Source organism: Talpa occidentalis, unplaced genomic scaffold, assembly GCF_014898055.3.
Source record: "Talpa occidentalis isolate TD23 unplaced genomic scaffold, MPIMG_talOcc4v2.1 talOcc4.12, whole genome shotgun sequence".
Lineage (NCBI taxonomy): Eukaryota > Metazoa > Chordata > Mammalia > Eulipotyphla > Talpidae > Talpa > Talpa occidentalis.
The window spans coordinates 90,808,878-90,824,791 of NW_023601212.1; the positions used below are offsets into that span (position 1 = coordinate 90,808,878).

At 41.0% G+C, this 15,914-nt stretch overlaps 2 protein-coding genes across 2 annotated transcripts in view; both read right to left on the reverse strand.

The window, feature by feature from the left end:
- The window catches only part of VWA3A (von Willebrand factor A domain containing 3A), a 52,078-nt gene extending 51,455 nt beyond the window's left edge, over window positions 1–623 (reverse strand). Inside the window, exon 1 of the mRNA XM_054693924.1 lies at window positions 601–623. Coding sequence (XP_054549899.1) covers window positions 601–623 — 23 coding nt within the window. The remainder of the gene's footprint in view (window positions 1–600) is intronic.
- Window positions 624–8,509: 7,886 nt separating this feature from the next.
- MOSMO (modulator of smoothened) overlaps window positions 8,510–15,914 on the reverse strand; it is a 42,582-nt gene continuing 35,177 nt past the window's right edge. The window contains exons 2-3 of the mRNA XM_037507435.2: window positions 13,397–13,609; window positions 8,510–9,079 (exon numbers count right to left, since the gene is read on the reverse strand). Of these exons, the coding sequence (XP_037363332.1) occupies window positions 8,895–9,079; window positions 13,397–13,609 (398 nt within the window). The 3' untranslated portion in view covers window positions 8,510–8,894. The remainder of the gene's footprint in view (window positions 9,080–13,396; window positions 13,610–15,914) is intronic.

Here is a 15,914-nt window from a genome sequence, read left to right on the forward strand (position 1 = left end):
TAATGTTTGAGCCATGATCCTCTGCATAACCCCAATCACTAACAGACTAACAAGGTAGAAAGCATTCAGTTGCTATTTTTTAAAAAAGATTTATTTATTCATGCATACAAGAACCGGGGTACAGGCCAGATGGGCAGGAGGGTGAGAGGATTCACCAGAGACAGAGCGGGGAACAGAACAGGCAGACTGATGAAACACACTGCTGAGGGGAGCAGCGGGCAAGGCAGGGGAGGTCTGCTGTGCCGTGTGGGTATCTCCCTGGCTGGCTGGGAATCGAACCCGCGCTGCAGAGGCTGCAGACAACTTCACAGTGTGGCGCTCAACCTCCTGGGCCACCAGGGGAGGCCCCCAGTTACTATTTTTTAAGAACTTATGTGGGGGTAGGGGTTAGCCTGTTTGGGAAAATTTCCCTGGGTACCAGTAAATCAATGCGTGACATCATCTAGTTCCCCAATTAAGGAAGTTAGCACAGTGAGGAATGCAGGAAGTTTGACAATGGGGGGATGATGGGAGATTAAGCACAAACAATTACTCACATACCTTGTTTTCCTCTTTCAACTAAATATGTAACATTCACAAGTCCTTTCTAACCGGGCCTACCTTTCTGCCTGGCTGCACTCCATATCCCGAAGCAAACCATAGATTTAGCTGCTGGTGTCTGAGCCAGGGACTCAGGCAACTGGGACAAGCTATTTTTACTTTCTTCCCACTAGCCAATGGGGTGATGTAGGCCAGCAGTTTTCCTTGATGTGAAGTTAGGGAAACAAAGTTTGAAGCCCAGATCCATCAAGGTCTAGTCACAAAACCTTGGGTAAATTGTTCACCCCTCGACCCTTAGCTTTCTAGTCTGTAAAATATCCCTCGCACTGACCAGGAGGAGGGCTGATGAAGATAACCTAAGGAAAAGCACGTCTCATGAGTGTTATGTTTCCCCATGTGCTTATAAATGTCCCCATTTCTTAACCACTGTGCTTTAAGAAATAGGAATTACCTTAATAGAGTAGCTGATACCCTCTAGTTAGAATGCCAGGCCATTATATTCGGGGAGTTCCAGTCATTGAAGGCCTAGGTTCACACAGTAACATTATTTGTAATAGCAAAAACTTGGAAACCACCTACCTGTACATTAACAGAAGAAGCTGTGTGTACACACACACACACACACACACACACACACACACACACAAATGAGCAGGACACACCCACACATACATATGTGTATAAGTGATCTATTTATATATATAATATACATATAAAAGCACATAAAATATTGTAAATGTTGCAAAATGTCTGGAAGAATACCTGATAAACTCTTATACAGATGTGTTTATTGTGATGAAAAAATCAACTGGTGCCACTTTAGGGCCATGGTAGCTTCCTGGGTGAACAATTTGTCCAAGGTTCTATGACTAGACCTTGATGGATCTGGCCTTCAACAGCACTTAGGACAAGAAAGTTACAGGTGACCCTGAAAGGAGATGTGAGGTGAACCCCTGGGGGGCGCGATCAGACAGCAACACGCAAGTCCACTTGCTACTAACTACATCAGTGAAATATGAAGATGAAGTAACCAGACGCTTTGAGGTATGTAGATTATCCACCTCCCCACCCAGCACTTTTTTGGATAATGGAATTATGGAAAGGATTTTCTCTGACTGGATCTACCACTGCATCTTCATTTTACTAGAGGAAAAAAAACAATGGAAAAGTTTTATTTTTTATTGAAAAGAATACTTGAATTTGCTTAGACCAACTAAATATTGAAGCAACATGAAGAGTGCCAGAGTCAGGACACAGCATTTATCTTACTGACTTGCCTGACAGATAATAAATGGAGGATGACTTAATAGTGACCATATACATTGGCGACATTATATTAAAGTGCCATAAAATGGCCAGTTGGGAATAAACGACCACATCTAAAATAAGACCAAATCTTCGTGTCCATTCCTTTCGGCAGAAATAATTAAAACCATCCCCGCAAAACCAAGTCTTTGCAAAACATACCAAATGTATGGCTTCAAGATGGCAGAAAACCCACAAGCTTCCAGCAGCTTCCAGAAAGTTCTCTCAGGATCAATAGGGTGCTTGTATCATCCTGGTCCTCTTTGAATAAGTATTGATATTAGAGTACTGTAAGTTCAGTAGGGGAGGCTCTTGAGTCCACAGTGGAATCCTAAGGGGGTGTCACTGAAACTGGGGTATTATATAGTCAAATACTTACCAACAGAGTAGTAGCCACAGTTACTTATAAAGGCTGATGTAGGCAAGTCTCTGGTCAGGAAAAATGTCACAGAAACCATCTTGGTAAACAGATGACCAGGCCTTTCTCAGGAAATAACTCCATAATTCTCCTCTATAACCCAACCCCAAACTCAGTTACGGCCATCAATTCACGGTGAAACACAGTGCCAGGTCTCGAAGGGACACGGAAGCCACATCCCTTGCATTTGCAAGTTTATAATCAAGTTATAGAGGTGTGTTTAATAATAGCAGCAACTAGCATTTGAATGTTTACCATGTGCCAGGCACTTTCCATGCTGTATCTCATTTAAACCACCACTAACCAACCACGAGGTAGGTACAGTGAGTCCCATTCTGCAGATGAGAAACCCAAGGGTCACCAGGGTTACATGATTTTTTTATTAAGGGTCATGTAGCTGGAATTGGGGAGTCTTGAGTCCGGGCAGTCTCTTCCCCTCTAGGAAGTTAAGTTTCAAAGGTGTAAAAGAGAAACCACAAAAATTAGGTATTTTTCAAATACGGGAGAGATTTGGGGAAACTTCCAGAAGCAGTACAGACAGTCGTGAACGAGAGCAGGTGCAATGGAAGGAGGGAATAGAAGCTGGTTTGCCAGTAGAAAGAAGAAAGGATGGTGGGAATGAGAACCCGAAGCAGATGAGGAAGTGTTCTCCAGGAGGCTACGCTAGAGGATTTCCTTCTGCAGACAGTGGGAATGACAGGAACTCCAGTAAGGAAATTGTGTTCTTTTTTGTGTTAAGGTTGTTTTGGCAGAAACAACTGGAATGGATTGAAGCAGATGGAGATTGGTAAGAGACTGGTTCACAGGGCTATGGAACGTGACTTGCCCTAGGTCACAACTTGTCAGTTGTCACACAGTTTTCCGTGTGTCGAATCTCTGCTGAGACTTAGTTGTGTGGCTTTGGGTAAGTTAGTAAGTCTATGTCCTTGGTTTCTACATCTGAGAAATGAAAAGAGCACTGGAATGCTCTTTTCAATTTCACTCAGTCTGAGTCTCACGAAACATTCCCTGTTGAAATTGAGGGGCCTCCCTGGTGGCACAAGGGGTTAAGCACCACACTATGAAGCAATCCGCAGCCTCTGCAACATGAGTTCGATCCCCAGCCCAGCCAGGGAGCTACCCACATGGCGCAGCAGACCTCTCCTGTCTCGCCCATTGCTCCCCTTAGCACTCTATTTCGGTCAGTCTGCCTGTTCTGTTCTCTGCTCTGTCTCTGGTGAATTCGCTCGCCCCCCCACACCTCTGGCCTGTACCCTAGCTCTTATGTGTGTAAATAAATAAATCTTTTTAAAAAAGAAAAGAAATTTAATCTTGGGTGATCTTAGTCTGTAGAATTGGGCTTTTAGAAACCTAAAATGGGCTTTAAATACAACCCCAGAGCTTTCTTGCTGGGAAAAGAACCAACAGCCTAAAAAATAATATAGCATTATGCTTCTATCTTTAATACCATTTATAAATAACTTTTATTTTGTTGCTGGGTAACTGTGACCCAGAAGAGTTGACTTTGCATAAAAGGAACGCACAGTACTTAAATCTTGGTGTTTTTCCTGTAATCTTTTCATACAGTGGCTGGAATAGAATTGATGGGAGACTAAGTCAAAATAAAAGATTTTTGAACCTATACTATTGTTTTAAAAGCCAGTTTTATCTATTCCCAAGGTATTACCAACGGAAGAAAATGTTTTCCTTTTCTCTTAGAAGTACAGGCTACCACTCCAACCGGTCAATTCATTGTTTCCAGAAAAATAACTTCAAATACCACTGATCTCTTAGAAACCAGCATATTTGGATTACATATGATCAACTCATTCCTACTTGCTTGGAACTTCCCAGCTACGGCACTGGAACTTTTATGTCCTGGGAAACCCCTCAGTTTCAGGCAAACCTGGATGGCATTTTAAGCAAATGCCCTTAAGGTCTACAACCCAGACCATTCAAATCCTACGTGTCTTAATCTCCCGGCTTCCCATGAAGCTCCTGGAAGAGGCCACGTAAGGACGAAACAGCAGCAAATAGGGTTTTATTCGGTCACCAGTTCTTAGACGGGGCTGATCCCGACACCTTCCGAGAGGGCCACCGCAAGCTGTGACGGCGCACTCGGCGAGCCGAGAGACCCTGGGCCTCTGCGCGGCTCCTGCAGCCGGCAGTACGGTGCGAAGACTGAAGCAGGGGCGAATGAGCTGAGGTCTCCGTGTAAGGGAGAGCAAGGTGGTGGCTGAGGGGCCCCGGCACAGCACCCCTCTCCTGGGCCATGGAAACACGATGCTTAAGAGTCATGTGTGCAGCCTGGTGGCACAGCGGTTGAGCGCTGGGCTGCGAAGCCGCCTCAGCCTCTGCAGCGGCCGGTTCAATCCCCGGACGCCGGCGAGGGTCCCACACGGCGCGCAGACCTCTCCTGCTGCCCGCTGCTCCCCTCAGCAGTGTACTTCGTCAGTCTGCCTGTTCTGCTCCCCGCTCTGGCTCTGGTGAATTCTCTCCCCCTCCTGCGCTTCTGACTGTACCCAGTGCTTGTACAAATAAATAAATAAATCTTAAAAATAAAGAGTCATGTGTGTAGCCTTCTATGGCTGAGCGACTCCTCTCATTGATAAAGAAGGCCTAACCCCTGTTCTGGAATATTAATGGCATCTCCTCTCCGGGGTGGGGGGAGACTAGAGTGGAAGCGGAAGGGAAAAGAGGAGGCCACCCCCTTGGATGATATTAACAAACCAAACCAAAAGGCATGAAGTGTGACTGTCCAAATGCATGAAGACTCTCTAAGAAACCAATTTTTGAAATAAAATTTTTAAAATCAAAGCTCATTTCAAAGTAATAGAAGCCTTTTTAGTTTCTTTAGTAGACAATTTATTTTGATAAACTTGCTCAATAACAAAAATACAGTGAAGAAAATTATGTTCATTTTATACAGTTTGTATTAACAATTTGTTTTGAAACTATTAATCGAAAAATGTTATAACCAATTAGAAAACAATTCTTAATAAAGTCTGGGGTAATATACAGACCTTGATCACAAACTTGAAAATCTCTTTGAGGTGATACAACCGATCTGTCCTGTGCAGGAAGCCCAACCCACACAGGTCACTTTTGTCCTTCATATATTTTTATCCTTCAAAAATTCTGAAAGACACCTTACTATTTTGAATTGTGATTGTAAATTTAATTTTGAAAAAAAAAAAGATTAAAGGGGGTTGATAAAACAGTTACTATAATCAGAGTAACTTGTGGCTAGCAGTCTTTAAATAAAGACAAAAATAAATGCAACATGTTCTTCCCATGAAGCCCACGATGCAAAATGAGAGCCCAGCGTCCATTCAGAGCCAGCTGCCCGTGCTTCTCAGGGCTTTCCTCTAGAACAAGAGAGTGCGTGTCACCAGGACTAGTTATTATTCTGCTTAAGAGATTAAACAGTGAAAATTCACAGAAAATCAAGTGGGGATATCAAAGCTTTAGGCAAAAGGGTAAAAAAACCAATGGAGTGTTTTGGTCACCTAAAACATGAAAAAGAGGATAGAAAAAAAAAAAAAAAAAAAAAAAAGAACCGCCCTTCAAAAACAAAACAAATGAAACAAATGGAACGGAACAGAGTTTTATAAGTGAGAGAGTCAGAAGAATTCCAACCACACATTAACCACATAGAACATGGATTACCTTTGGAAAGAATCATACTGAAATGTTGGCTTTTAATGAACTGAAGGTTTTTCATGTTTACAGATGTTCAGGCATGTTCAATAGGAGCGTCCAAAAATCTCCAAACTAAGTCTTGTGCAAATAAAACCTACAGATAGTTTTTAGCAGATTTTACAGTGATGCTCTTAGGTATGGTAATGCACACACTCTAAAAACAATGTAACAGACAAAGGTTTGACAAATGATTGCACCATATGACAGTATTTTATATACAGTTTACAAGAATATGATTTCCTGCTATTAATACTGTACTACACATAGTACTTATTATAGTGACCTCTTAAAAAGCAACTGCTGACAGTTGTCTATCTTTTCACTTACAGGATTTATAGAGTTTTTATATGAATGAATCCGTCGCAATGTTTGGTCTGGAAGAGTACAAAGGTTTGACTTCACATACTACTTGATGGGACGGTTTTAATCCTGGATGAGAGTGCTGACTGGCTAGAGGGAGTTTTCCCTCATCAGCCTGCTCTGCACTGGACCTCCACGACAATGATGAAATTAAAGACAATTTAACAGCTTGGGTAACAGATACAAATAAAAGCTTAAGTTTTGTAATCTTATATGCAATACCACTGTAAGTGAAAGAAGTAAACAGCGGGGAAATTTTTAGCAGCTGAGAAACTTTCTCTCCCCATGCTCATGATCCAGTTAAAAATACTTTGAGAAACTATTTACAATAAAACTCATCTTTTGGAAGAGAAGAGCTCTTGGTCATATCATAACTTAATTTGAACCATACTTTGCTAACACTTCATCTCAGTGGCATAATGGCGACGACCCAAGTTTTCCTTCCAAGGGACCCAGTGGCCTGTGGACCAACCAAATCACGATGGGGGTGGGGGCAACCCCAAATGTCCATCGAGCAGGCCCGTCCAGTGGTATTCTTGGAATTGGCTAGACGTCATAATACTTGGGGGTAAAGGTCTCCCTCAGGCATCTCCCAAAAGCTTGTTTGACCCGGGGGAAGAACGAGCGTGACAATCCCCTAACACTCAAGGAACGCATCACCGGGCGGTGCCTCTGCCCGTGACTCCTGCATGAGCCGAAACACTGCGATTTTCTTTTTACGATGAAATACTGCCCGATCCCCAGGGGGCCAGGGTGCAACGCACCGGGCTCTTGCGCCTCAGACTCCGAACGTCTGAGGAGGCAGCCCCATCTCTGAAGTGATCGCACTATCACTTACAATCTAGCGTTGTAAGAAGAGTGCATTTGTTGGTGGGGAGCATGAACTACCCAGGCATCTAACTCTACCGGCAGGGACGGTTTGGGTCGTTGTTGCACCGTGAAGAAGAAAAACTTAGCCCCACTGCCATGAAAGCCCCTCTGCCCCGCACTGCAAACAGGAGATTATCTACAGTGTTCGCCTGGAAAACAACTGAGCACTGACATGGAGGCAGGGAATGTGGAGAAGAGAAATGCTGTATTTAAAACTACGTGTGGGTTCAAAGTTAGCTGTAATGCTTATTTTAGGGAAAAAACAAACAAAACAAACACAAAGCTGTGGATTTACGACAGCCCCTTAAAGTAAATGCAAAAAATGTTAGGCCCTAGCAAACAAGGCAGGTAACATATAAAGTAAATATTGTATTGCTCAGGTTTTTGGTAAAGGAGATGTATTACTAATGCTTACAGATGAAGAGAACATAAATTTAATTTTCATAGCAGAATGAAGTTAGTTTTGTAAGAGCCAAAATACTGTAAATTGATATTACTAGTGAACTTTGCATTTATGTAAAGTTGTGTGCTCGAACATATAAAATGCATTATTAATGTAACAGACCAAGTCAGTAGAAAAAGAGAACCTCTGTACAACAGACAACAGTCTCCAATAATTTAAATAGTGTCAGATTCCCCCCAAATTATAAGGTTTGACATGATCTTACCTTCTACTATCATATACAAATAAATTAACCCTACAAAGAATTTTAGCTTAACTTAAAATTGCACCTAGAAAGGTATGGGATTATTTGTACCTATTACAAAAACCTGTTAAAATCAAGGGCTGCTACAAAGAATGAGGTAAACTGAAGACTCTCTCCACTATGCAGCCTTCAGATAAATGGCTTTTTTTCTATTGAGTTCTAGGTTTGCACACCACAGTGTTTTGCTAGCAAAGCATTCAGAATTCTCTTCCAGGAACTGTTTGCATGTGTGTGTATATAAATTTACACACACATACACACACACACACACATATATACACACTGTATACTGCATCAGCAAAATATATATATTATATATATATTTATATAAATATAAGGAACATTTCCCCCCCACCCCAACAACATGTTTCTTAGTGTTTGATTTTTTTTTTTTTTGTACACAGGGAATAGGGAATTCAGAATTTTTACATACATTTTAGCAAACAAGTTTTGATCTATTGGCTTCTTGATGCATTAATGCAACGGCAATCCATTTTGGTGCCAAAGGCTCATACCATTACAAGGAAGCTGTGAACACTTATTTCTTAGGAGTTGAAGCCAGCCCCACAGGAACTTCTCTTGCATCCCTCTGGTCCACCACGTTTCATAAATATTTAGACTTTTCCCCCCTCAAATGAATCATTAGACGTTAAAAACGCAACAACAGAGTCACAAAGGGCCACATGCTTTTCAGTATAAAGCATTCTCCTTCACTGGGTTGCTATCACAGTGCAGACCTGACTGCCTGAATATGCTCAGGAGATTAAGTCAATATTGTCTGTATTTGGTTATGGAAAAGGCTCTCCTCTATTTTTGTTTTTAAATCCAAAGTGCATAGTGAGAACAAATCAAAGCATTTTTTTTTTTTTTTTCTTTTCAACATCAGTTTCATCTCAGCATCTTCCTGTGAGGACACTCAGATGCCTTGCCTTTGCCCTCCCCACCCTCCAAAAAATAAAAAAATAAAATAAAATAAAATAAAAAATAATAGAATCAAGCAATTTAGACATTCATCAGCCTGGTAAACAAACTTTGCCGGCAAATAGAAGTCCTACTATTGTAAAGAAAATTGATAAGACAAAAAGTACATAGGATGACCCAACTACTGTGTTGTTGGGTAATTTATAAGGTTGACCTCCGACTTCATTGATGTAAAATCCTATTGGAAATATTAGGGCAGCCATACAGAAAAGGATCACTGTAAAACAAACCAAAACACAACATTAGTAACATGATTTGGTGATTAAGAAAACAATGAAAATCTGGCACAAAGGAGGTTTACAAGAAGACTTGTGGATTGGTAGCATGGTCAAACCTTGTCAAGAGATTGCACATATTACAGATCGAATACTATCCCGAAAGCCTAACAATTAAATACCCAGTAAAAGCTGGGTTTGTCTTTTATATACGTGTTAGGACAATTTCAAATTATCAGCACTAAGAATGGTCTCCAAACCTACTAAGTAACTCCACATTTTATTTCTGCCCATTTAAAATAGTGATTGCGAACATCAGTTAGAATTAAATAGGAGGTAAGTTCTGGCTCTACTACTTCTTAGCTGTGCGACTGAAGGCTTCTGGTTCCCTTCTTAAAATGGGGCAAATATTAGAAGAAGGAACAAAACAATGTGATGTTCCTAGCACAGTGCCAAGTTGATAGTAAGTCCTGAATAATGTTGCCTATCATTGCCATCGTTATTATTTTGTCAATTCTCAGCTCCTACTCAATTGGTTAGAAGGAACTGGACAAAGGCACATGCGAATACACATACCATTTGTTGTACTCTGATTCTGTCTTACTCTGATTTACAATCATCCAGTGGAAAGAACGTCAGACTGGAAGGACCAGCAAACTGTAGAAGCAGTTGTCTCCTATCATGGACAATATTCTCCCTCATCCCCCAAAATAATCTTGTTAGGTTTTTGAATACAGAGGGGTCAGGCCGGGTAGGGCAACCTTTTTTGAGTTATGTACATAAACACAATGAGATAGTATTTGCTAAAATATTTCTAGAATGATATCAGAAAACCCAGCAGAACTAATTCTACGGTCGACTGTTTTAGGAAATCGCGTGCTCTCCTGTACTCTTCCTAACACAAATTACATATATATAGGCCAATTTTTCAAAAAAAATACTTTATGCTTTTTGAAGGCACATTGGTCAAATGTCTATAGTCCTTTAAATTTCTTTGGAGGCAGAAACATTTCTTTGGTGTGGTATGAAGACAGATTGCCCTAGTGATTGCACACAAAGAGCTGAAGATTTCTATTATCTACTGAATGAGAAACATTTTCCAAGTTCGACCAATCCCCATGGATATTGAATCTTAGTTAAATATTCCAGCTGACACTAGCCTTATTTTTTGTGTGTGTTAACAAAGTTTCATTGCAGAGTCCTTAAAAGTGAATTAGGAATCTTTTTCTTGATGGAATGGCTCCAGATATATATTTTCTTACGCAATATATTAACTTAGAAAACATACTAGCACTCTTGTTGCATTTTCACCATATAGGTGGGTTATTTTATATCATACAAACATAAAACCTATTTCATTGTGGGCAAACAACTACACCAAATACTGATACATAAGCAAACTTGGATTCTTTCAAATACCTACCATATAACAATGAAAAATTCAGGAATTAACTAGTAGGTCTTTTGGCCTTTCTGTTGTACAGTCAACAATAAGTAACTCTGTGAGTGCTGCCGATGCCTGTTTATCAAGTGTTATCTGTCACCAATTTCTAGTGGTTCTTAGGCCTTAATACGTTTGGTAAGTGATACCAAACCATGACCTAAGTAGTTATATACAAGTAAAAAAAACAATGGGAAAAGATTATTTTTTTAAAAACAATTTGTTTCTTAATGCTCACTAGCCTAGTCTTAAGGTACATTAACTACAAGTGCTTTCAATGCGTAGATATTAGAGCCAACTACCCTGTCAATTGATGTGCCCTTTTCTATTTTCTCTGTAAAATAAAAATCTCCCCTTTCTAGTGGAATAATCTCTTAATGACTATATTTAAAATAGTTTTACTATTTCACAAGAGTTAAATCTTTCCAAATTGGTTAGGAAAAGCTTTATCAAATTTTAAGGAAGCAATGAAACGGCTATTCAACTTAATCTTGCTTCTGAAGGAACGAGGTTCTCCATACTCTCTGCGAAATTTAATGCGGGTGGGTACGTTTTCTCTTAAGCTACTGAGACCAGTGAAGTGATTTTAGATCTTAAAATATTTTTAATGCTGATGGCATCTATTATCGTTTTGACAACTAATGTCTGGGTCTTAAATAAGCCTGTAAAGACATAACTTCATTTCCTCCATGGTATATTTTGGTGGTGAGAGTCAGTTATCAGGTATGCTGGCAGATGAGGGTGTAAATTAGGGTGGCAAAGAAAAGCACAAAGGTCAGATTGAGGAAAAAGACACACCTCTGTTTCCCTGGCCCCCAGAGTAAGCTCCGGCGTGCAGACCCATTAGCAAATGTGACCTCACGTTCTTACCAAACCTACTAAAGAAAAAGTACATTTTCAAGGGCTGAATGAAACACTAGGGGGAGCCCAATCTCTCTCAGGGCCGCACCCCAGTAGACTAACTTGTTCTTGGTAACAAGAACAATGTATTTGATGAAGCTAAGAGATCAGAGTAATAAGTACGCGTACATTCCCATACATATGACACCTCTGGTAGGAAACCCCATAAACTGGGAACAGCTGCCTCTAGGAAAGGGATATTGGATGGTCGGGCAATAGGACCGCAAATGAGACTCACTTTTCATGGTGACCTTTTTGAAGGCTTTGAATTACATGTTATCTACATAGTTCAGTAATATAAAAGTAATACATATCATTATTTTTAAATCTTGGAATACTTAACTAAAAAATAAAGGATAAACACATTGCATTTGGGGTAGTTACCTGTACTTAAATATTCTCTGTCGAAGGGGAATGGAAAAACACAATCCTATTTCTTTACCTTTCTTGGGTCACAAGAACCAATCAATGGCTCACGCGAGCATCTTATTGCTTTCTTTGACTTACGCTACTTGGCTAAGTAAGATGGTAGATTTTTCTGCATTCAGGGCACACATGCATTCTTAGATTGCAACTAAATCCAGAAATTAAAGCCTTCTTTGATTATATTTTACTTCCAGAAAGTCTATCTGACTACATGATGTCCTTGCACTGAAGACACAGATTTGGATTCTTTTTTAGCTCCGGGTGGGCCCTGCTCCCCTCAGCGCTGTGTACCCCCGCCCTGACTGTCTCCACCAGAGCTTTCTGGGGATCTGACTCCAACCAGACCATCGGCTTCTTTCACTTTTCTTAACAAGGGTGGAGACTTTTTATGTCAAAGGCAAACTTGATTTAAAATTTTAAATTAAGGGAGATATGGAGACAGAAAGCAGCCAGAAACACAAACATAAAAGAGTTTCAGAGAGCGAGACAGGGAGAAATGGGTCCCTATAGTCTTTAAGGGTAAACTGAGTTTTAACATGAATGGGAATACATAGGTTTCTGCTTGTCCCTATCATACCACTTTTAAATGGAAGTAAGCTAAGTTATAACATTAATTTATTAAAACTTAGGCAAACCTGCTAGGATTTTAAAGCACCAAATCAGAAGTCAGACCCAGAGTACTGGCATGTCGCTCTCCTGACCTGCGGAGCAGGGTGTCCCAACAGCACCCCATTGCCATTTCAGACCAGATAAACCTCTACTGTGGGGGCTGTCCTGTGCATTTGGAAGATTTTACCAGCCTTCCTGGCCTCTGTTTACTAGATGCCAGTAGCACCCCCCCTAGTTGTGACAATCAAAATGTTTTTAGACATTGACAAATGTTCCCGGAGGGGCAAAACATCTTTAGACAGAAAAAAGCAAGAAAGCAGAATTATCTTTCGTGTGCATTTTTGCTTCTTTTAACTCGCAATAAGCCTTTGATGTGCTCTGGAATGAAACCAATTTTGCAAAGTACCAGAGAATGTGTAATATATACCTATATCATACCCTTAGGCATAGCTTAATGAAATAAGAAATGTTGAGAAACAACTGTTAAATAACCAAATGTGTTGATTTTTTCAGTGGTTACATAACTCACAGCAGACACTCAAAATCAGTGACATTAGAAGTTAAATCACCATGTTCATCTAATTTATATTCTGCTATATTTTCATCTAGATTCATATTTATTGGATAGAAGATACCAAAACCCTCAAGAAGAGAAAAAGACTCAGGTTAGGGGGGTAGTTCTGAGTCATAGACCTGGAACTTTCATGCCACAACGTGAGAAAAATAATGCATTGAAATAACATTTTATACAAAAGCAATTCAAGCTTTGACGTCCTGGTCTCCAGGTGAAATTCTGAAGAACCGGTGGGACTGTGCAGTCTGTGTGACGGCCACGCCAGTGGCGCTCTGGGTGACAGGCATCCTGACAACTGATCTTGATTCACTTCATAAAAACACCAGCTGGGTGCCTTCTAGACCAATCGGGCAAGCATGGGCTACTTACTTCCAGTGAACGCTATCCACCGAGCATATTTTGTAGCTTCTCTTCGCCAGTGGGAAGCCACCAGCAAACCACAAGTGACAGTCAATGAAATGATTCCCATGATGATAAAAAACAGTGTAGTGACCCACTCGGGGGGAAGTCGAGGTGGGATGCACGTCCGGTCTCGTCCGTGGATTGTCTGACACTGTCGCACGAGGCCCACGGTGAGTGCTCCTGGAGAGATGCGAAAGGTGGAGCATTTAGTGCGTTGGCACGCCCAGGGGTCAGCCCCCTCCACCGCCAGTGTGGTCCTTAAACCGTACTCCTCCCAGCGAACTTAACGCCACTGAATCCTACTTCCCCGCATTCTGCTGAGGATCACTTTGTAGTGATACTTGGCTTAACACATCAAGTGAACTAAAAAAAAAAAAAAAATCAACTACGAAGGCTATATAAAGCACAGCTCGTTCAGACATTACTGCACAAATGCTTCTCTGAGTACCTGTGTCAAATACTGTTCTAGGCTCCAGAGAATAACAAGATAGATAAGGTTCCTGAACTTGCTGAGTTACACACTAGCAGGAAGAACTGGAACTTTCCTATTCCCAGATCTAATCATTGTATATTCTTTTATTTTGGTTGAGGAGAAAAATGCTTTCCAAAAAAAAAAAAAAAATGAAGGCAAACTTGAACTACACACCTAATCATAATATGCAAGTAAAATAAGTGGATTAAATACTGGAACCAGAATGTTATGAAAGTGAAAAGGTCTAAGAATATTTAAATATCATTAACTACTTTCCAGCTATATTCAGGAAACTGTTGGAATAACCAGCAGGTCCCCCGATTTGGTGAACTCAACAGTTTCTGTACAACACGCCCATGTTTCCGCTGCCGAGCTGTCACTGGTGGCTTCAGCAGCAAAGCAGAGAGGCATTAGTGGTGACTTTTATTGTGCCCCCTTCCCTGCTTAAATAACATCAAAGTGATTTGTATAAGGCATCAAGTGCCACTTTCACATGAACATGTAAACCCAAGGAACATGTCAAAGCCAAGGAACCTCTCTATCAAATCTAGGTGAATTCATCTGCAGAACCTTAGATGAGGGAGGTGAAAGAATAATTATTTTATCCTCTTCCTGACTTAGAAGACTGTTGCTTTTGAGTAGATGCTTTTTACCCTCCCTTTTAAAATTGAGGTCACCCTGTTACATCACTGCGGGTTTTAGGCTCACACGCCACCCCCAGCGCCACCCCCAGAGCACCGTGATCCTTCCCCACAGTCCCTGCCCACACCTCACCCTCCCTCTGGAACCTCAGCTTTGCAGTCAGAGTCTGAGGGAGTGCTTGGCTTCTGTTTTGTTGCTCCTTTGCTTTGTTTTTTTTTCCCCTTTCAGAGCAACTGCAAAGGGAAGACAATTGCCAAAAGGAGGAGAAAAAAATTTCTAAAGCCACTGAAAATGTAACGGATTTTTTATCTTTTTTGGTCTTAGTTATTTCCTCAATATGAACAAGACAATGATGTTAAAGTCATAGCCAGTAGGAGCCACAAACCAGTGCCTTTCCTGAAGACAGTCAGTAAAATCCTCAGGGCCTTCTGGGAGCTGCCTCAGTGGAGGAGCAGGGCTGGATCCCCTAAGAGGTGTAAGTGTGGGGAGGGGATGCTGAGGGAGTGGACTTCCCTGCAGCTTGTGTTTTGCTACTGGTACATTTTTAGAAACAAAGCAAGTGTTCAACAAAAGTAAAATGGAAAGTCAGATCTGCTCTCAAAATTGTCTTTTTCCCCCCTCTAATGCTAACTGGAACTTCATCAGGAGAATGGAAGAAAATGCTCAAGTAAGCAAGTTGTGGCTTTTTCTCTCAAGTCATCTAATAATTAGGCCCATCTTGTGATCTCTGCGATGTGTGCAAACAGCACTGTCACTGCAGGGTCCCCTCTGGCAGGGTGAAGACTGGTAGGGGTGGAAGAGGGACAGAAAGTGAGCAAACCTTCACACTCTTCCTTCTGGCTGCTGCTTGGAACTGAGTGACTTCACAGGCCAAAGAGAAGTAAATTAGTTCAAGTTTTTGACACTCAATTATTTGACACTCAATTGCTAACCTTTAAAGTGTTTTGGTCACTGCTTGACACCAGAAAAGGGGAAAGGGTGGGAGTAAAGGGGCACGAGGGGTTGCACAATTGTTCTTAAATTGGAAAGTCTAAAAAGTTTCCTTGAAAACTTCAGGGAGAGGAGGTACTTTATGATAAAGCATTTTATTGTAATTTTTGACACAAAGAAGGCATTCACAGCAGAGCTCAAGAACTCCCAACAGGAAGCTATTCCTGATCCGTCCACAGAAGATGTCTAACAAATTGCCCTCCGCAGTCACTACCCTGTTTATAAAACTGTAAGAACAGACAACAGGCAATGAAAGACCCCGACAAAGTGCAATATTGTGGATTCTGAATACACACCAACTTTCTTCACAACTTAAAGTACAAAGAAAGTTTCACTGGTAGTGCTCGTGGACTTAGATTTACATTTGAGAATTATTTTTTC